The 20,952-nt window shown below is 41.8% G+C and overlaps 1 protein-coding gene across 3 annotated transcripts in view; it reads left to right on the forward strand.

Annotated features, from left to right (window-relative positions):
- The window catches only part of RSU1 (Ras suppressor protein 1), a 201,925-nt gene that overhangs the window by 106,606 nt on the left and 74,367 nt on the right, over window positions 1-20,952 (forward strand). For 2 of the 3 annotated variants that reach the window (XM_019460671.2, XM_019460670.2), the window contains one exon: window positions 5,782-5,914. The exons of the other annotated variant lie outside the window; for it this stretch is intronic. In XM_019460671.2, coding sequence (XP_019316216.1) covers window positions 5,782-5,914 — 133 coding nt within the window. The remainder of the gene's footprint in view (window positions 1-5,781; window positions 5,915-20,952) is intronic. 3 annotated transcript variants of the gene reach the window in all.

Genomic DNA, 20,952 nt, shown 5'->3' on the forward strand with positions numbered 1-20,952 from the left:
AAATAAATCCATTCCATACCTATAGGGCTGGAACATACATTATTCTGCTTCTCACCTGTTGGTGAACATTCTGTTTGTTTCCGGTGTGTTTTATTACCACAAACATTTACTGTTACAATGTAAGCATTATTTTATGAGCCATATGATCATTTTCCATTCAGTAAAGTGTTTTGCTAAAGAAGGGGAAAAGTAGGAGCCTTCCCTATTGAGTTGTTACCTCTAATCATGTACTTTTGCGATGAGTGGTATGGTTTGTGGTAATAAGAATTATAGAGATTTAGGTGTAGGGTATCTCTTTATGTATGGAGCAGCCGTAAATGTAGCTTGTATTTTGTGTTGGAGTCATTTGTGGTTAGCTTCAGTGTGTGGTTTCACTGAGGAGCAGGGGTGATCTTTCAGCTGTCATAATGTCCCATCTAGACCCCTTCCAGAGCAAATCAATTATCTGCGTTTGGGCGAACCTAGTACACTAATGATAGACTGCCCAGTCAGCCATGGTTTGCTACTTTTACCTTGTTAGACCATGGCCTTAGATTTCTGGGAGTGAGCACCTGGCTTTTAGAGTGCATTAATTTAAAAAAGCGCTCCATGGAATTTTGGAATTACGAAAGAAGGGAATGCCGCTTTGATGGTGTGAAAAATTGGCCCAGATCCTCTGGATTTCCTAATATATGATAAATAATATTTACCGGCCACATGTTTCAGAATTCCAAGTACACAGGAAGAATTCTGAACAGGGTGATTATGAAAATAACCAATTTCCGTAAGTGAAAATGACCATGTTTATTAATGGGGCCGCAATTGCCTATTGCATTCAATCCCATCTGTAACCAGCAAGGAGAACGATTGTTTTGCATGATTTAGTGCTTACAAAATTACGGTGGCACGGCAAAGCTTACTGTACCAGCGGCTTTGGAAAGAAGCATATGTGGTCCTTTTGCAGGTAATAAAATGGCAAATCCAATTTGCGATTGCAGAATAAGCCTCTGAGTGATATATGATCTTCATAGCAGCCTCGGTCAGGGGGTCACCGCTAATCACGGAGCTGGCTGGCTTCCCCTGTGGCCCGGGCCTTCCCACCGAAGAGTGAGCAGAGTGAATCTATGTCTGGGAGCCAGCCAGCCTGTCTGTAGATGCACCACTTTCTAGCTTATTAGATCCTCTTTGTCACAGTGCTTAATCCTGCTGCCTGATCCTTGTTAGAACACCACCAGAGCGCCGCTCGGGCTTCTAATAAAGGAGCTGGGCGAGGGCGCCTAACTAGACGCACTGAAGCGTGCGGCAGTGAGGGGGATTGCATCCTGACTGACAGCGGGGGCGAGACGCTTCCTGCATGTTATTACTTAAAAGGGAACCTACCTCCGACAGCTGACAGATGAGCTTTGCCGAGGCAAGGGTAACTTGTTGCTAGGCCAATATGAGACGGGTGTCATCTTTTCACATAGTATAATGGCCCAGCTTTACTCTAATTATATTAACCCCCTTCTGAAATTGCTGCATTCTGGGCCGGCACACCGGCAGGTAGGGAGGCCGGAGACAAATAGCCGGCTGGGAAGATTCCAGCCGCACAGAGGCAGGTATTGTGCTCTCCGCCGATGACATTAAGTTGAAAAGCAAAATAAGCACGTCCTATTACCCCGAGCCGGGTTAGAGCTCCGAAGAGGCAGTGCCCGGGTTTGGCTTGCACGATCTCCGTCTCTGTCACCTGCAGCAGTCGTCTGCTTTAGGGTTTGCTGTGGATGTTAAACATGGTCTTCCTGCTTCTTTGTTTACAAGGAAAGAGCAGCTTCGACCACCACCGAGCTATTGTTTTGGGTCGCCCCCTCCCCCCAGGGAACTTGAATCACTCCCTGCCAATTCTGGCAGCCCGGTGAAGATCTGGGAATCTGACTCAGTAGCTGTGTTTGATACTAAAATTAAGCACATGGGGGTGGGGGAGAGGGTGCCCCAGGCCCCCTCCCCCTCTGGAATGCACAGATGAGTGTAAAGTGGTAGAAACGAGAATGCTCATGAATATCCCATGATCCTTTGTGTTGTACCCCGACTTTCGCACTCCTTTTCCCCAAAGGGTACGTGTCTAGCTGGCATCCAGCGTCTCCTGCTCCTGCGTGCTCCAGTTAGCAGACGTCATTAGCAGTCCCCTCCGTCTCTTCTGTCTCCGTTGACAGCGCTTAAATAGAGACATTGCTAGGGACTGACAGATCTCCAGGGGGTTAGAGGCTTCAGACAAAAGGGCCCAGAGAACACGGCTGACCTTTCTTGGCATTACTCCTCTAGCTCTGTCTTCCATGTGTGGCAGTCAGGGAGCATAGAACTTTAGTACGTGATTTTCAGAGGATTACCACTAAAAAGGCTGCCGGCTTCGTAAGAGGCTGCTAATAAGTTAACAAGAGGCCACGTGCATTCCCAAGTGGGTAGGTGGTAGGAAGCAGGCTCTTCCTTCGCACAGAGACATGTACTTGTATCTCAAGCTCAAAGATGATCCATTAAGATTTGCTTCGCTCAGAGCATACCTGTACTCCCGCATTTTCGGGACAACCCTTGGACCTTGGTGGAAGCAAGCTTATGATGCAGCCCAGGAGAAAAGAGAGTCTTCTTTCTCTCACTGTCCCATGGACGTCATCCCCGAGCTGAGGATTGCCTGTGGGGTCTTTCCTGGAGACTGTCCCTGGTCCACAGTTTTCTCACATGGACCCAGGGCCCTGAAAACACAGCATGGTGAGAAGTGCTCTGTGCTCCAGGTATCGAGTTCCCTTCCCTCATCCTCCCCCTCTTCTTCCGCAGACTAGTCTGAACCACATGTTAAGAGAAAGCAATCCCGTTGAATTAATTCCTGGTGATATGCGAATGTTGGGGAGTCCCAGATGTTCACCAGATTAAATTATACCCATTAGAAATTCAGACTGTATTTCTCAGTAGGATAGATGATTTGGGGAACAAGGAGGAAAGATCTTCAGGTCAGAGTAGCCACTAACAGGGAGATCCCCTTGTTTAGGAAATGGTTTGCTTCCTTATGCCATTCATGCCTTTTGTGGCTTCTCTTCCTTTTTTTGTTAGCCACTTTGGAATACATATATTTTTCCAGGTGTCTGTTATTTATTTTTTCATAGTTGGTTTCATGCCGATGTCAGTGGGCAGGCCTCAGAGGCAGGATGAACATAGCTTGTTTATGGGGTGAAGATTTTAAGAGAGGTGTTTACTTCCACTGCCTCCACTCCCAGCTTATTAGTGAATTTGCTATACCATGGTGACTGTTGCCTGCTGTGGGGCCTTCCCTCAGTGACCATGCTTCCTAAGAACAATGGGCAGCATATTCACTGTACGTTTAAAACAGGCCACTTAAGAAATACGGGATTGTTGGGGTGCCTGGGTAGCTTAGTCGGTTAAGCACCCGATTTCTGCTCAGGTCATGACCTCACAGTTCGTGAGTTCAAGCCCGGTGTCAGGCTCTGTGCTGACAGCTCAGAGCCTGGAACCTGCTTCGGATTCTGTGTGTGTCTCTCTCTGCCCCTCCCTTGCTTGCATGCGCTCTCTCTCTCTCTCTCTCTCTCATAAATAAACATTAAAATTTTTTTTAAATATGGAATTGGTTTTATTGTCTCTTTTAGAATTGTTTTTATTTTTAGAGAGAGAGGGAGAGAGCAGGGGAGGGGGGAGAGGGAGGCAGAGAATCTTAAGCAGGTTCTGTGCTGTCAGCATGGAGCCTGATGTGAGACTCGATCCCACGAAGTGTGAGATCATGACCTGAGCTGAAATCAACAGTCATCCACTTAACCGACTGAGCCACCCAGGCACCCCTAGAATTGTTTTTAAACGGAAGACTTTTTTTCAGATGTTATATTCATTTTTAGGAAAAGAAAAAATTGGAAAAAGTAATAGAATTATGTGGAAGAGAGGACATAGAGACAGCAAACAAGATCCTAAAAGAAAAAAATAATTACAGAGGAATTTAAACAAGATACAAATTTTTATTCTTGGAAAGCTAAAACCCCTCCCCAGGAGAAGATAAAAAACAAATAGCTCAGGACTTATAGCTCACACCCAAGTAGGATATGCAGCTAAGAGAATTTGGACAACTCAGGGATTTTGACTTGCCTGAGGCAGTTTTCTGACTCCTGGTTTAGAGAATAAAGCCTATTAATTTACCCAGTGATTTAATATCTGACTAATGATGTTTAACCATTAGGATGAGGAAACTGACAATATTGATAATCTTGAAGAGAAATTTATCTGCTTATTTTTGTAGTTGACACCAACAAATTCTAAGTAGCTTTGGAAAAATGACGAATTACTCACTCATTATATTTGGTAATATCTGTTTTCTTGAGAAGCATTTTATTAAATTGTAATCACTTTTATATTGGTCTTTTCTTTATTTTTCTGAATAGTTACAAGTTCGTATAACAAAAAGACAAATTGAAACCATCAATTGTTTTAAGAAGAAGTATTACACCATCTTCCCAGTACAAATGTTTGTGCATTTCTTAAGTTCAGATCAGCTAGGACATTATGTGCTTCATGGTATACTTGCATCCCAGAATGTGTTTTCCTTATCCTGAGTTATCAGTTATGACACAATTGGCAAGTAAAGTTTCAAAACTGGACAGGCAAGGCACGTTGGATGTATCTTGGGAAGAATAATCGGTGAGTCTCTTGTCCTGCAGGCTGGGAGTCTGAAAGTGGACTTCCTCAGTAGGGCCTTTAGGGGAAGGCTTTAGGTGAGTCTGATGCCAAGTAACCTGAATACGCTGCTGCTCCAACACCGTGCTGTCCTTGTCTCTTGCGTAGGCAAGCGTGTGGTGGGAAGCTCTTTCACACGTAGCCTTTACCATTTTTGAATATACCAAATGGGGGGGAAAAGGTCAGCTGACTATTAACAGATGATATTCAGATGGGTGGCACTTGCTGACTTTGTTATGCTACCTTCCTTAACTCATCCGTGGTTGATCTAGAATATGTAACCTGAAAGCTTCACCAGACAGTGTAGAAAGAACACAAGATTTGGGGTCAGGAGCCTTGGGTTCAAATCCCGACTTTGACATGTTCTGATCTTGGACATATTACTTAATTTTGCCATGTTTCCATTTCTCCATCTATAAAGCGATGTCAATTATTGACCTTAGGGATTGGTAGGTAATCAAATGAAGAAATGGTTTTTAAAGCTAATTCATCAGCTGGTAAGGAGTATACAGATGTGAATTTCCAGCTGTGTTAATGAGATTCATTTAGTGCCGATTCTGTGATGTGCTTATGGTCCCTGAGTAATAAAACAATAATTTTACTTGGGCAACGTTCTTATCTTCCTTCACTCATGGTCTGCTTTGATGAATGGTGATGTTGATTGGATTGGGTTTAGATGAGATTGGACAAGCAATAATATACATTGTCAAATAGAATTTCAGGAGGTTCTAAAAGGCTTGTATCTTTCAGTCTTGGATGGGTCATTTCCTTCTCTGTAAAAAATACCTAGAAAAATAAAGTATGTGCTGCATGTGCACGAACTCCTTCCAGGTTTCCTTCCTTCTTACCTTTTTATCTCCCTCCCTCCCTCCCTCCCTTCCTTCCTTCCTTCCTTCTGTTGTTAATTTCTTGGGCCAGGGTACTATCACTAACATTTCTTGCATACCAGTAAGGACTTGAAGTAACATTTTTAAAAAATCAACTCAAATGATCCAAGAGGTATTTTGGGTTGTGCCGTGGTTACTGGGCAGGACTCCTTAGACCTGATTTGTGTTAGATGAAATGAACGTCACCTGTCCTCTTTTCCTTCCATCATTTCAGGAAACTTGGATTTAACTGGTCAGAAGCAAGTGTTCAAAGCAGAGAACAATCCCTGGGTTACCCCCATTGCTGACCAGTTCCAGCTTGGCGTGTCCCACGTGTTTGAATATATCCGTTCTGAGACATACAAATAGTAAGTAGACTATGATTCTCTAAATTAGTAGACTGTCGTTTTACAGTATTTGTAATTATGCCATTTTTAAAAACTACCATATGACCTTGTCATATTGGTGGCAGTTAGCTTATAGTATTTTTAAATGTTTTATTAATAACCACAGGTAGTAATTGCCCCTGTTATTTATAGATTATTCTTAATTGACGTTTTCAAGGGGAATTCACACCAAAGTTGTTGAGAAAAATTTTAAGGCATTAAATTGGTTGCATATTCATGGCACTAACGAAATTCACCAGACACATTAAGATCAGCACGTACTTTTTTCTCCTTTGAATGCAAAGAATAAGAAATGTTATGAACAAAATTGTTAAGCAGTTTATTTATAGCATTAGGAGGAGATACTAGGAAAGCATCATTCTATTCTTTAGAAGCTCTTACTCTAGCAAGATGATAATCTCTCTAAGAGAAAAAGAAAAGGCAGAAAAAGAGGAGGAGGAATCAGCCAGCTTTAGTCACAGCATCAAAATCCCTTAAGTCCTTGCCCTGGGTCAAGGGCGACCTTGGGGAGCCAGCTCTAGGGCCTAACTGTCCACACCTGTTTCTTCCTCATTGTGTCAAAGGGCAGCTGGAATTCTTCCATCCCCACTTGCCCTGTTGGTTCCTGCATCTTCTGACGTTATTTCCCCCTCATCCCACCCCCATCCCTCAGTTGAAATGATCATTTATCGCAGTGCTTCCCGATCCTTAATGGTGAAATCTAGTCCCTTCTAGTGTTAAACAAATACAGAAGAGACTGGAAAAAAAAAAAAAAAAAATCCATACTCTGATTTAATCAGATTTTGTGTCCAGCACCATCCTTTGAGAATTTCACATCCCAGCTACTAGAGAAGAGCGCGAGAATCATTAAAGGTCACATTCAGTTAGGAGTTTGCTTTTTGGGGCTTAAAAAAAATCCCCCCCACTCAACACAGGCCTCACTGAGTCCGTGCTGGGGCAGCGGGTCAGGATTAACCCACAGGGCAGAATCCCTGCCGGTAGCTTGTCAGCTGTGTGCTTCTGGACCCTCCTCCCGTGTACCGTGTTCCTGGTCTCACATCTAGGACTTGGTGTAGTCCTGTTTGCCTCGGGCAGAGCCACAGAGAAGATGATCCGGGAAGAACGATGGCGTTAAAATTAAATACGCTTAAATTGCTGAAATGATAGCATATCCTCATATGTGAAAGCCGCTTAAAGCACGATTTAGGTTTCTTTTAAGATGATACCGTGACATTTACAATATGTCTTTCAAGACTTACCTCAAGAGTAAACTGAGAGAAGTAGAAGCTGTGTTTTATTGTTTCATGAGCCTCCTAGTTACTTGCAATGATATATATAGTGTCTTTAAATATGAATATAGCTCAGCCTTGGAAATTAGTTCATTATGAAAATGTGTGAAAATATAATTGCAAATGAGCAGCGTATTGTTCATTTTTTTCCTCTTAAATTGTTAATCATTGCTATCATCAGTTTTAGATAGAGGTCTGATATTTTCTCAGTAAATGGGAGTCTCCATAGATCTTCGTTTGCAGGTTATCTTTTCAGAATATCATTGTATATACCTTAACATAGAGAAAAATACACAAACAAGCTTTTATGAACTCAGAACTGGGGAAAATATTCTGTTTTTCATTCTAGATAACCCTGTTTTATTTTATCATCCATTAATTTATAATCTATAGAGTATTAGAGCACATTGCCTATAAAAGCACTTCTAATTTTAATTTCATTTTAAAAGATTACGTTTTGAATTGATGGATATTGTGTTAACTCCAAGTCCTTGACTAATCACCATCATACACAAACTGTTGTATGTTACGAACTATTTCTGGTTATTTGAACATGGTTAGGATGTTGGATGAATGAGGCTCACGGCTTCGATTGAGTTCGTTAGTGGGCTCTTTGAAAGGGACTGTATATGACACAGCATTTTCATCAGTAGCATATTTGTTGCCTCTGGCCCCGTCTCTCTTACTAGCATCCTAGTTTTGAGGATCAGAGTAATGTAAACAATTTGCCCACTGGCTTATGTTCTGATTTCCTCCTGGAGAACGATGTTATCCTTTATACAGTGACAAGAGCATCCACAAGCTTAAGTAAGTGTAGGGGAGTCATCACCCCCTTTCTTGGGGGACCAGTTAGTACAACGTTCACTGCTTTTAGAGGAGTCTGTGGGAGCCTCAACTGGGAGGATACACTTGATGTGACCTCCTTAAGGGCAGGGACCCTTCAGAGTTCTCCCTCAGAGTTCTCCCCTTCTCCTTAGGAAGGAGAGAAGTGTTAGTGGCTTGGTATTTCAGCTTTCTGTCCTTCGCCCATTCTCCCACATCTTCTGGGTTCACTCCTTTACTGAACGTACTACCTGAACACATGGCCTATTAACTAAGTTAGATGCTAAGTCAGACTCTTAGTCTTTTTTAAAATAGTACTTACACAAAAATGCCACCATTATGTTTCACTGAGTGTTAAAATGTAAGGTCTTCTTGGGGCGCCTGAGTGGCTCAGTCGGTTAAGCTTCCTACTCTTGGTTTGGGCTCAGGTCATGATCTCACGGTTCGTGAGTTTGAGCCCCGTGAAGGGCTCTCTGCTGACAGTGACGATCCTGCTTGGGATTCTCTCTTTCTGCCCTTCCCTGACTCGTGCTTTCTCTCTCTCTCTCTCTCAAAATAAGTAAACTTAAAAAATACAATAAAAGGGAAGAATCTCTTTTATATGAATAGCTGTACATTACTGTGTCCTCATGTAACTAGAACCCAACTTAATTCTTTAATTTTTTTCAGCAGCCACTTCCTAATTAGAGGACCTTTTGCATCCTTATCAACTACCTGAAAAAATGTTATTCTAATTAAGCAGGTGCTTGGCTACTTTTTTTTTAAAGCTGGGCATGTGATGACTTTGAAGGAGCCGGTTTATTCATTACACATATTTTTTTCAAAAAAGCCAATTTCACATTCAGCACCTTCACCTTAGATATTCCGTTCTAAAAGCTGCAGTTTCTACCCTCGCTTGTCCTTTTTTGTGTAAGCCACATAGACCCCTTCCAGCAAAAAGTCCCTTTTTTGTGTATCGATCTTGAGACGACTCCCATGAAAGCACATTTTCATTTTGCTTTGGCACTTACTTGCCAACGCCTCTGCTTCCTTATTTTCCTTTTTTCTAACCAATCGACCCATTCCTAAGTGAGATCAGTAAACACCTCACCGGCATGTCTCGTTTTCATTCATGTCTGCGGTCGACTTTCACAGCGACCTTCACGTTCCAGGCACATCCTCAGAGGCCTTCTGAGCGTAGAGCAGCGACAGGTGGAGAAGACAGATTATCTGATTTCCAGGCTCTAATGGACTCCAAGAGGAGCCGCGGACATTGGCAACAAAACAGTGCAATCAGTGTTGAGGAAGAATTAAAATGTTCCGAGAGGATTTGACATGAGGAAGATAGGAACTTGCGCAGTGGAGCAGGGGCCGGGGAGACGCGGGTAGGTGTGGCCGGGAGCGTGTTATGGTAGCGTGCTGTAGAACACGCTTGGGGCATTCATCATGCCTTCCAACTCATTTCTCAGGTGGGGACTGTTCTTTGTTATTTGTCATACTTTCAGCCAGGGGAACATATTGGCTGGTGTCATTGCATAAAAAAAGCCGCTCATCCAGTTTTTGAGGAGCAAACCCTACAAGTACACCCTACAAGTACATTAGCATTTTTCAGGCTGTCCTTAGGCCATAGGGTCACCTCCTAACGCTGTATCCGGTGGTGGTTTTCTCCTTGTTTGACCTCTTTTATTTCTGTGAAGCAGAATTATGATAGAATAGTCACCACTTGTTTAGTTTCCAGAAGGTAGATTTTTTTTTTTTTTTTTTTACCTCCAGGAGGAGAAGTCAGATTAGAGTCAGGATCCTTGACAAGATTCTTTGTGAAAGGGAGTAACTCACACTTTTCACATTTCCATCAAGGAAGGTGGATGGGAACCGCAAGCCATTTTAAAAGCTGACAAGTTAACTCTTAACAAAAGAAGAGGTTTGACAAATGTTAGGCTGAAAATGTGTTGGTTGAAAGAGGCATTTGGAAAACAGGCACCCTCATGAAGGCTGCAATTTGCGAAGCATGGCTGTCCTTAAGCCTCATTTCCAGAGCGGCATAACTCAAAGGATGCTTCCCTGGCATTTTCCTGTCTTGTGACTTGCTTTTGTCTCTAGGGGAAGGCGCCACACTCACTTACTTTATTTTCTTTTTTAATCTTCAGTGGAGACTGGCCATACTATTATTCATGCCGGTTCTTGGAAACATTTTAACAAAGCAGTATTTGGTGGATGGTGGGCAGTGATGAGAAAAATGCCAGCAATCTCTTTTCACTACAAATCTAGCAAAATAAGTCATCCTGTTCGGCTTATAAGGAGGAATACTTTGATCTTCTGGGTATCATCTCCAAACTTATTTTACTCGTACAGTTAAAACTAAGTAATGTTTTCTTTTTTTCTTCACTGTGTGCCAACCTATCACAGGCTCTAGTGGACGGACGTAAATGGGCTTTATTAAACAACTGTCATATCCTCTAATGCCTGCTGAGTCTGTGACCTAGAAGATCCTTAGATAACAGATATATCTGGTCTACCAAAAGGCTGAAGCATTTCAAACCTAATAGGTGACCCCCCCCCCCCACCACCACCCGTTCATTTTAAGACAGGCCTTTCAGGAAGGAAATCCCATTTAACAAAACTTTCCAAACCTTATTATTCTCTGGTGAAGTATAAAAATGGATGCACAGAACTAGCAGATGGTTTTATAAATATCATGGAAAGATGAAGGAGAGTGTTAAACTTCCAGGACCTTTCTAGCAGTTAGTGAATTTTACATAGTGACTTAGGAATGCAGAAAAAACATAGACTTCTCTTTCATTACTGTATCTGAAAACAGCTCAAATTAAGTCAGAGAAAAACAATATTTCCTTAGAGTAGACGTGAAAATGAAGAACCAGTTTTGGTTTTTTTTCCCCCCTAAAGCTTTGGACATAAAAGATTGTTTTTATTTTTAAAGGTTGACTGTGTATTGGGTGCCTGGTAATTTATATTTCCTCTATAGATGTTATATATGTATATTTTTTTCTTGTTAATAAACATATTATCACATTTGCACCATAACATAAAATATGATTCAAATTCTTGACATCTCCAGATCTATTTGCATGCAAATATGTTGCATTATCTAACATCGCTAAGAAATAGCAAAGAGAAAAGGGAAACTGTCCATAAAGTATATTTTGGGTAGTATGAGGTCATATCCCTTATCTGATGTTACCTTCAGTGGTAAAATTACACAGCGCTCCTTTTTCTCCAGATAGTATGTTACCAGCACAAGGAGTTGAGACCTGTTTATTCCACTGAACAGACGTAATTTGGGATGTAGTATCAGCTGTCGTCCTTTGACATACTCATTCACCTGTTGCTGTCTGTGGCCATGAGCGATTCATTGCTCTGGTAAATTAATACCTCCCTCTTAAGGTAACAGGAAGAAAACAGATCATGTGAGAAAAGAGTACATAACAATTTTCTCTCTCTTACAAGTTTTTTGATTAGATTAATTTACATTTAAAAGGATTTTTGCTCTTCTGCTTTTAACTTGTTTAGCACTATTATTCAGGTAAACTTGAGAGATAATTAGCAATTTTCCATTTTCTTTGTACATGTGCACATTTCTTTCAATACATGAAGTTTTTACATGCCTCGTGAAGCTTTATTTTTCTAGTTTTATTTTATTTTATAGTTCGTGCAAAATGGTTTGGTTTTTTAAATGGAAGGTGTTTCCCATTCGATATTGCCGGTGCACCTGAAGTTTGGGAGAGTTAAAGGAGGGAACCTCTACCCCCTAAACATAGTAAGGTCAAAGTTGAACCTTGCCAGGGTTTACAAACTAGCTTCAGGATGCTACCTGTTATTCCTGAACGCATCTGGGAAACCCCGTCTTATACATATTTCGCGATGTTTTTTACTCTGACTTGAATATACGCGCACACTTGGAAAAGCTTCCCTCCCAAACCCATGTTCGCTGTGGTCCTCCAGTGTGGTCACGCTGTAGCCACATTGTGCTGGCCTGCCAGCCCTGTGGGGACAGGTTCGGGCATGTTTGGCCGATGGGCAGGAGCTGTGTCAGTCTTTCTGCATTTTATGTAGCCACTGGTGTCCTTACCACTAAAAAGTTGAATACATTTAGGGGCGCCTGGGCGGCTCAGTCGGTTAAGCATCCGACTTCGGCTCAGGTCACGATCTCATAGCTTGTGAGTTTGAGCCCCGCATCGGGCTCTGTGCTGACAGCTCAGAGCCTGGAGTCTGTTTTGGATTCTGTGTCTCCCTCTTTCTCTGCCTCCCCTGCTCATGCTCTGTCTCTCTCTGTCTTAAAACTAAATACAAACATTAAAAAAAAAAAAAGTTGAATACATTTAGAATAAATGGGAAAAAAACACAACTTCCACGTCAAAGGGAGAAGAGTGATGTTTATTCTGAACCTCACACCTTTATGTAATACTGTAAAGAACAGAACCTTCATGTCCTCCCTCCCCCACCCCATCTCCTCGCTTGTATGTTGACTGTCCAGCTTGCATTAAGCCTGTCTTGTACAGCTGTACTGTTATGTACAGCGTGATTCGTTACAGTTTCAATTTAAGGTAAATAGAATACAGATAATTTGTTCCACTTGACAGGAGAAAATCAACATAGCCTAGACCCAGCTTGCCCTCTGAAAGGGAAATGTGTCAGGTTACTTCCTCTTCAAGAGCTATTTTGAGTTCCATTTTTAGATGGTATTCACTTGATAGAATCACATTGATCTATTGAGTATTGACCTCCTCAGTGAAATGAAATTGATCAGCCTTGCGTATTGACAACTTTTTTTTTTTTAACTTCCATTCGTCTTAAGTTCAATGCTTGATGCTTTCTGTCCAGCTAAGATGAGCTATTGCCTGTATTTGCAGTTTTTATTTGAGAGATAAATTAATAAGTGGTGCTTTTATAATAAAGAAAAACCTTGTGGTTTCTATTCTCTACACAGCAATACCTTGTTTTATTACATGTGGGCTTTTCATTGAGGCCTGGTCTCCTATTCTGGTTGCGAATTACTGGAGGGTTTTGAGGAGGAGTTTTTGGTAAATTTTTGGGAGTTCAGTACTGTCAGCTACTCTGGTTTAGAATGTTTACAATATGAAAGGAGTTTCAATCAGCTTTATCCTATAAAAAACTCAACTGTGAGTTACGTTTATAGGCACTTGTTGATGTTCCAATTTATTTGTCAGCCATTAGGGCAACAACTTTTCATATTTTATCCTCTTCTGTTTGTATATTATTTCATGTATATTTTTAAGACTCATGGTATCAGTACGCCTGGATGGCTCAGTTGGTTAAGCGTCCAACTTGAGCTCATGATTACACAGTTTGTGAGTTTGAGCCCCACAGCTAACAGTGCAGAGTCTGCTTGCGATTCTCCCTCTCCCCCTCTCCCATTACCTCTCCCTCAATTGTTCCTGTGTGCTCCCCCCCCCCACCCTCTCTCTAAATAAATAAACTTAAAAAAAAAAAAAAAAAGACTCATGGTACAAAAAGTTTGTGGTCAAGAAATACTATTTCTGGGGCGCCTGGGTGGCTTGGTCGGTTAAGCGTCCAACTTCGGCTCAGGTCATGATCTCACAGTCCATGAGTTCGAGCCCCGCGTCGGGCTCTGTGCTGACCGCTCAGAGCCTGGAGCCTGTTTCAGATTCTGTGTCTCCCCCTCTCTCTGCCCCTCCCCTGTTCATGCTCTGTCTCTCTTTGTCTCAAAAATAAATAAACGTTAAAAAAAAATTTAAAAAAAAAACTATTTCCACTGTAATAGTTTGTCGTAGACTCTGGGTCTGAAGTTCTCTCGTCCAGCAAGAGAGCGGACACAGGATTAAAATGCAAGAGAGGCTAATGTTCAGGAGGAGACAAGAGCCCAGAGTGAGGGTCCGTGCTCCATTTTTATTAGGATCAGAAGGCTTACAAGTGTGATAGATGTGCAGAAAGAGACAGTGAAACCTTGAACATTAACTCATGCGTGTGGGGAAATAAGGATTCGAAGATACTGCTGTGTTAGGGGTTGGGTCAATACAAAACAAAATCCTGGAGCCAGGCAGATGGTTGTTTGGGCGGGCAAGAGGCTCCCCTTTGGGTCTTTTTATCTTAGCTAGCCTAGGGGATAAGACCCAGCATGCTACCTCAGGGTCAACAAGGCACCTTTCTTTTGCTAATTAGCTCTGCTCCTGGCAATTTCACCCTGCTTTGGTCTAGAGCCCAGTTTAGGTGTTTACCTATTTTGGTCCTTCTCTCCTGTGAAAGCAGCTATTGTACTAAGTTGGGGGGCGTTGTCACCCCAAATACGTAATCTTGATTACCTAATCTTGGATGCTTACATTCTGTGGCTTCCTAATTCTTTATGCCTTGTTAACCCATGGGTGCAAGCTCCTGGAGTTCCTCAGGCATATTCCCCACAACAGTTAATTTTTAGGTAGTCTCACTTGTAGCATACACTGTTTCATCACCTTCAAAATGTATGTCTTATTCTCCATCCAAGTAGATAGTGTGTTTTTAGAAAATAAATAAATTATCATTGAGGATGTGGTTGTTTTAGATGTCACGTTTACCAGATAAGCATATAGCTTTTTTCTTTTTCTTCCTGCTGATACCTAGTTTTGTCTAATTGTGGCTGTTGAAGCCATTCAGCAGAACTTTATTATCTTACTGTCCTGGAGGCTGGAAGTCTGAGATCAAGGGTTGGAGGGGTTGGTTTTTGCTGAGGGATGGATCTGTTCCAGGCCTTTCTCCTTGGCCTGCAGATGGCCATTCCCCCCCCCCCCCCCCCCCCGCCGCCGTGTGTCTTCACATGATCTTCCTTGCGTGTTTATCTGTTTCTGCGTCCAAATTTCCCATTCTTATAAGGACGCAAATATCACATTCTGAGGTGCTGGAGGCTAGGACTTCAGCAGATGAGTTTGGGAGCGGATAGGGGTACAGTTAACCCATGGCACTCTTGTTACTCAGACGCCCACAAATCGCGTTCAGTTCTCTATTTGTCCACCACCTTCTCTATTCTTTTCCTCCGCCACCCCCATAGCTTCACCGTAGGCATGTTCTGTTTATTAGTATGTTTCACTGACTGTGTGAGGCTTGATCTACCCCCCACCCACCCCATGCCTCTCCTAATGTGCTTGGCTTTTGGGGTTCTGTTCCCCCAAAGCATGCAGATTGACTCCTGTTTCATTTCAGGGACACATGTGATAGGCTCTTGTTCTTGGCAGAGGAGTCAGTGTTTTTTACTTCTCATCTTCGTGTAACAGCAGACCACATTAAAACAGAAACTGGTCAGGATTTAAACGTTCCTTGGGAATGAAAGGCACCTAACACAGCCCCTTCCTTTGTCCCATTGGCTAGAGAATTCAACAAGGAAGGCTTACATAGAGCACGAACCCCTGGACCCCATGCTGTTTCTTTCACAGAATCTTCTAGAGGGGAGATGTTGTGCAGGGGGCCTTTGTCCTCCTGTCTGCTTCATGCCGTGGGACCCATGCTAGTAAGTAAGGAATCTTCTCCCTGGGACTTTGTGGTCTTGAGTGGTAGCTCCTAGCATTGTACTCAGTAAGGGATCAGGGATTTCCTGACTCGTCTCAGAGTTGCGGTAACCACATTTGGAGCCCTTGTAACTTTGCTTCATTTTCTTTACCTTATCTCCAGAGATCTCCAGAGTCTTTACAGGCAAGAATGAGACTACTCATAACAAAGTAGGGAGTTCTGTTCTTACCTAATTAAGACAGGTTTGCTTTCCCAGCAGAGGGAGAGAGAGAGACATCAGAGATAGCGTGCATATTTTCTTATGATGCACCATGACGTAAAGACAAAGGCATACTCTGATCTGAGGAAAAAGAAGTCTGTTCTTAGTGTATGTCCTGGTCCTTAGAGGTGGCTTCTTGTCCCACCTGCTGGTCGGTGGCAGACGGCCTCTCACACCCACTTTCAACTTCCCCATCTCAAAGTGAGTGATTCAAACTAGATCATCTCAAAGTTGCCCCAGCAATCATTTTTTTTTTTTTAATGTTTATTTTTGAGAGAGAGAGACAGAGTATGAGCGTGGGAGGGGTAGAGAGAGAGGGAGACACAGAATCCGAAGCAGGCTCCAGGCTCTGAGCTGTCAGCACAGGCCCGACGCGGGGCTTGAACTCACGAGCTGTGAGATCATGACTTGAGCCGAAGTCAGTCGCCCAAGCTACTGAGCCACCCAGGCGCCCCCCAGCAATGATTTTTAATTCCATTTTTTCCCCCTCTGGGAAACATGTTTTATTGTCTATATTCATTATTTTTTAAAAATTTAGTTTAATTCCTTAATTTGCCCCTCCATATGGCTTTACTTCATTGATTTTTTTTTTAAGGCAACAGAAGATGATGATGACCCTGAATATAAATTGTTACAGGAAAATGGATACAAGATAAAATTACCAGATCAACCTTTTTATTCTATATTTTATGGAATACCTAATATATGTTTGGCAGTAACTTATTCCTACACATGAATTCCTGACACTTTCGATTCTTCAGACTTATTAATCAGTGTAGTCAGCACCAGAGCAATTTTATGAGACTTACCAGTCATCAAAAATTTATTATCAGATAAATCAAAGAAACAACGAGCATCTTAATAGGGTAGAGAAAGTGGCATGTAAAGGATCGTTTAAGACTGTGCTTTTTGTCGGTTGTGTGTTATATTTACAACCAGTATCAGAGAACTTACCTACAATTTCATGCGAAGAATCAGCAGGGTGATCGTTACCTTCTTAGGTGAAACCTCTTTTCTTTGTTTTTCTCCAGTAGAAAATTCCGTTGGGTCTGACTGTAGGACTGGGGATGCTAAACAGACAGAAAGTAGGAAACATCATGTTCCAATGATTCGCTTACAGCATTTATTTTAAAAGAGGATCTACATTTTTCTTTGGGATTCTGTTACCATTGTCATCCAAAGTTCAGAACTATCAAGCTCTGTCCTTTCCAATCGGAGCGAGATTACTAAGCTTGAACTCTTTGAAGTGGCCTGGGGAGGCAGCAGTAGGCAGACTGCCGCTCTTGTGGACGGGCTCCGCGTGTACCTTCTGAAAAATGAGGCACAGGTTTACGTCTGCTGTATTCTTGGCCCTGTTTTTGACACCATTCTGACAGCGTGGAAAAAAAAAGATTGGATCCTCATCATGTGAGATGAGCTGTTGGGAGGGGAGCTTTTCCATCACCTGAGCCCCGTCCTGAGGGTACCAGACTCCCAATTGTCTACAAGACAGAAGGGTCATGGCAGTGGCCCAAGGAAGAGCTGAGCTGCACTGAGGAGCTTAATACGGAACCACTGGGAGTGGACCCAAAAGATGAGGCTGGGTTGCTTCCCATCAGAGATACAACCTGCTTCCCACCTCGCACCTCCTTAAGTGCTGTTTTCTCTGCCTGGAATGTTCCTTCTTCCCGTACTTACCTATTGAATGCCCAAGTGTTTTTCAAGTATCAAATATTGCTTCCTTAGAGACCTTTTTGTGAATATTTCCCTATTGCCCATCTATTCCAAATCCCTTTTATCATCCTTCTTCAGTGCTTTTTCTTTTTCCTTAGTAGCAATTTTAATGATAATAATCAGTTATTGAGTATTTACCATGTGACAGGCATTGTGCTAAACTCATTATAAATGCTGTTGATCATTTCTGTGAATACTACCTTTATTTGTTGGCGAAGGGAACTGAGTACATGTTTTCTTTCCCTTAAGAGGCTGTAATCTTTCTGAGAGCATTACTCAAGATTCCCTCATGCCTGGGCTTTGCTTGTGGCATAGCCTCTGTGTCTTCTATAAATGACCTGCCTCATGCAGAGGAGCCTCAGATAGGCTGCCCTGATTCCTGAAAGAAAGAAGAAAAACAAAAAACAAAACACCTTTCTGGCATCTAGAATGCACCAAGTTACAGTTTTTTGTTTTTGTTTTTGCTGTGCACAGTAAACAATAGTCAAAACATTAAAATCCATTCTCACTATACAGTATAGTATTGAGTGAAAATTCTGTCTTCACAGTAGTCTTTCATTGTTTCTATTGATCTCTTTTTCCCGCCATGCTCCCATATTAGAAATGAAATTGTGTTTTAACTTCACAAACAAATTGTATTTGGAAAGCGAGACTTTCCTCTATGTGAATCTGCAGACTCTGTGTTCATTTCTTGTGCCTTCTCTTTGTCCATCAAGAAGAGTGTTTCATGCTGTCTGGAGTGTGTGGTTGTGTTGTAAATGTTTGGAATATTTTCAAGAGAGACATAGTGTACCAGCTGGTACAGGTGGTTATCTCCAGGCAGGGAAACTTTATGGGTAGAGGCAGGCAGGGCAAGACATAGTCTCCCTTTTTACCATTTGGAACTGATTGAATGTTCTATTTTGTCCGTTACTAGCTGTTATATCATTCTGTATCTATGTACACAATGTATACATAGATGTTTATGTTTACATATATACATACATGTTTATTATGTGTATATATTACACATATATTATAAGTATATATAATATGTAGCATTTTGTACACTATTAAATATTAATATCACTATTTAACAGATTGTTTAAAAACCAAAGAATAACCAGTAGGGCCCTTGAAGCTAAGAAACCACAAAGCATGTAGCTGTATGCAGGCATGCTTCGTTTTATTGCACTTTGCTTTATTATGCTTCTCACATAATGAGTTTTTTTACATACTGAAGGTTTGTGGCCATCCCTGTGTTGAACTACTCTGTTGGTGTCATTTTTCCAATAGCATTTGCCAACTTATTATCTCTGTGTCATTTGTTGGTAATTCTCACAATATTGCAGGCTTTTTCATTATTGGTACATTTCTTTTTTTTTTTTAATATGAAATTTATTGTCAAATTGGTTTCCATACAACACCCAGTGCTCATCCCAACAGGTGCCCTCAATAGCCATCACCCACCCTCTCCTCCCTCCCACCCCCCCATCAACCCTCAGATTGTTCTCAATTTTTAAGAGTCTTTTATGGTTTGGCTCCCTCCCTCTCTAACTTTTTTTTTTCCTCCTTCCCCTCTCCCATGGTCTTCTGTTAAGTTTCTTAGGATCCACATAATGAAAACATATGGTATCTGTCTTTCTCTGTATGACTTATTTCAGCATAACACTCTCCAGTTCCATCCACGTTGCTACAAAAGGCCATATTTCTTTCTCATTGCCACGTAGTATTCCATTGTGTATATAAACCACAATTTCTTTATCCATTCATCAGTTGATGGACATTTAGGCTCTTTCCATAGTTTGGCTATTGTTGAAAGTGCTGCTATAAACATTGGGGTACAAGTGCCCCTATGCATCAGTACTCCTATATCCTTTCGGTAAATTCCTAGCAGTGCTATTGGTGGGTCATAGAGTAGATCTATTTTTAATTTTTTGAGGAATCTCCACACTGTTTGCCAGAGCGGCTGCACAGTTTGCATTCCCACCAACAGTGCAAGAGGGTTCCCGTTTCTCTACATCCTCTCCAGCATCTGTAGTCTCCTGATTTGTTCATTTTGGCCACTCTGACTGGCATGAGGTGATATCTGAGTGTGGTTTTGATTTGTATTTCCCTGATGAGGAGTGACGTTGAGCATCTTTTCATGTGCCTGTTGGCCATCTGGATGTCTTCTTTAGAGAAGTGTCTATTCATGTCTTCTGCCCATTTCTTCCCTGGATTATTTGTTTTTCAGGTGTGGAGTTTGGTGAGTTCTTTATAGATTTTGGATACTAGCCCTTTGTCCGATATGTGATTTGCAAATATCTTTTCCCATTCCATCAGTTGCCTTTTAGTTTTGTTGATTGTTTCCTTTGCAGTGCAGATGCTTTTTATCTTCATGAGGTCCCAAAGTTCATTTTTGCTTTTAATGCCCTTGCCTTTGGAGGTGTGTCAAGTAAGAAATTGCTGCAGCTTAGGTCAGAGAGGTTTTTTCCTGCTTTTTCCTCTAGGGTTTTGATGGTTTCCTGTCTTACATTCGGGTCCTTTATCCATTTGTAGTTTATTTATGTGTATGGTGTAAGAAAGTGGTGTAGTTTCATTCTTCTGCATGTTGCTGTCCAGTTCTCCCAGCACCATTTGTTAAAGAGACTGTCTTTTTCCCATTGGATATTCTTTCCTGCTTTGTCAAAGATTAGTTGGCCATACTTTTGTGGGTCTAATTCTGGAGTCTCTATTCTATTCCATTGGTCTATGTGTCTGTTTTTGTGCCAGTACCATGTTGTCTTGATGATTAGAGCTTGGTAGTAGAGGCTAAAGTCTGGGATTGTGATGCCTCCTGCTTTGGTCTTTCTTCTTCAATATTACTTTGGCTCTTCGGGGTCTTTTGTGGTTCCATACAAATTTTAGGATTGCTTGTTGTAGCTGCGAGAAAAAAGAAATGGAAAAACATTCCATGCTCATGGATTGGAAGAAAATATATTGTTAAAATGTCAATACTACCCAAAGCTATCTACACATTCAATGCAATCCCAATCAGTATTGCTACATTTCTTATGGTGATCCGTGATCAGTGATCTTTGATGATACTAGTGTCATTGTTGTGGGGTACCATGAATCGCGCCCATCTAAGACACAAACTGAATGGATAGATGTGTGTTCTGACTACTCCACTGATGGGCTGTTCCCCTGTCTCTGTCCTACTCCTCTGGCCTCTCTTCCCTGAGAGATAGGGTAGGAATAACAAGAGAACTGGAATTAGCAGTGGAGCCTAAAGATGGAACTGAATGGCTACAGTCTCATGGTCAAATTTGACTGGATGAGGAGTTGCTTCTTATGGATGAGCAAAGAACGTGGTTTCCTAAAGCAGAATCTACTGGTGAAGTGAAGGTGCTTTGAAGATTGTTCAAAATGACAAAAAAGGTTTAGACAGTTACCCAAACTTAGTTGATACAGCAGCTGTAGGGTTTGAGAGGATTGACTTTTGAAAGAAGTTCTCCTGTGAATAGCATGCTCAAACAACATCA

The sequence above is a fragment of the Panthera pardus genome, unplaced genomic scaffold, assembly GCF_024362965.1.
Source record: "Panthera pardus isolate Hobbes unplaced genomic scaffold, ASM2436296v1 HiC_scaffold_6, whole genome shotgun sequence".
Taxonomy (NCBI): Eukaryota; Metazoa; Chordata; class Mammalia; order Carnivora; family Felidae; genus Panthera; species Panthera pardus.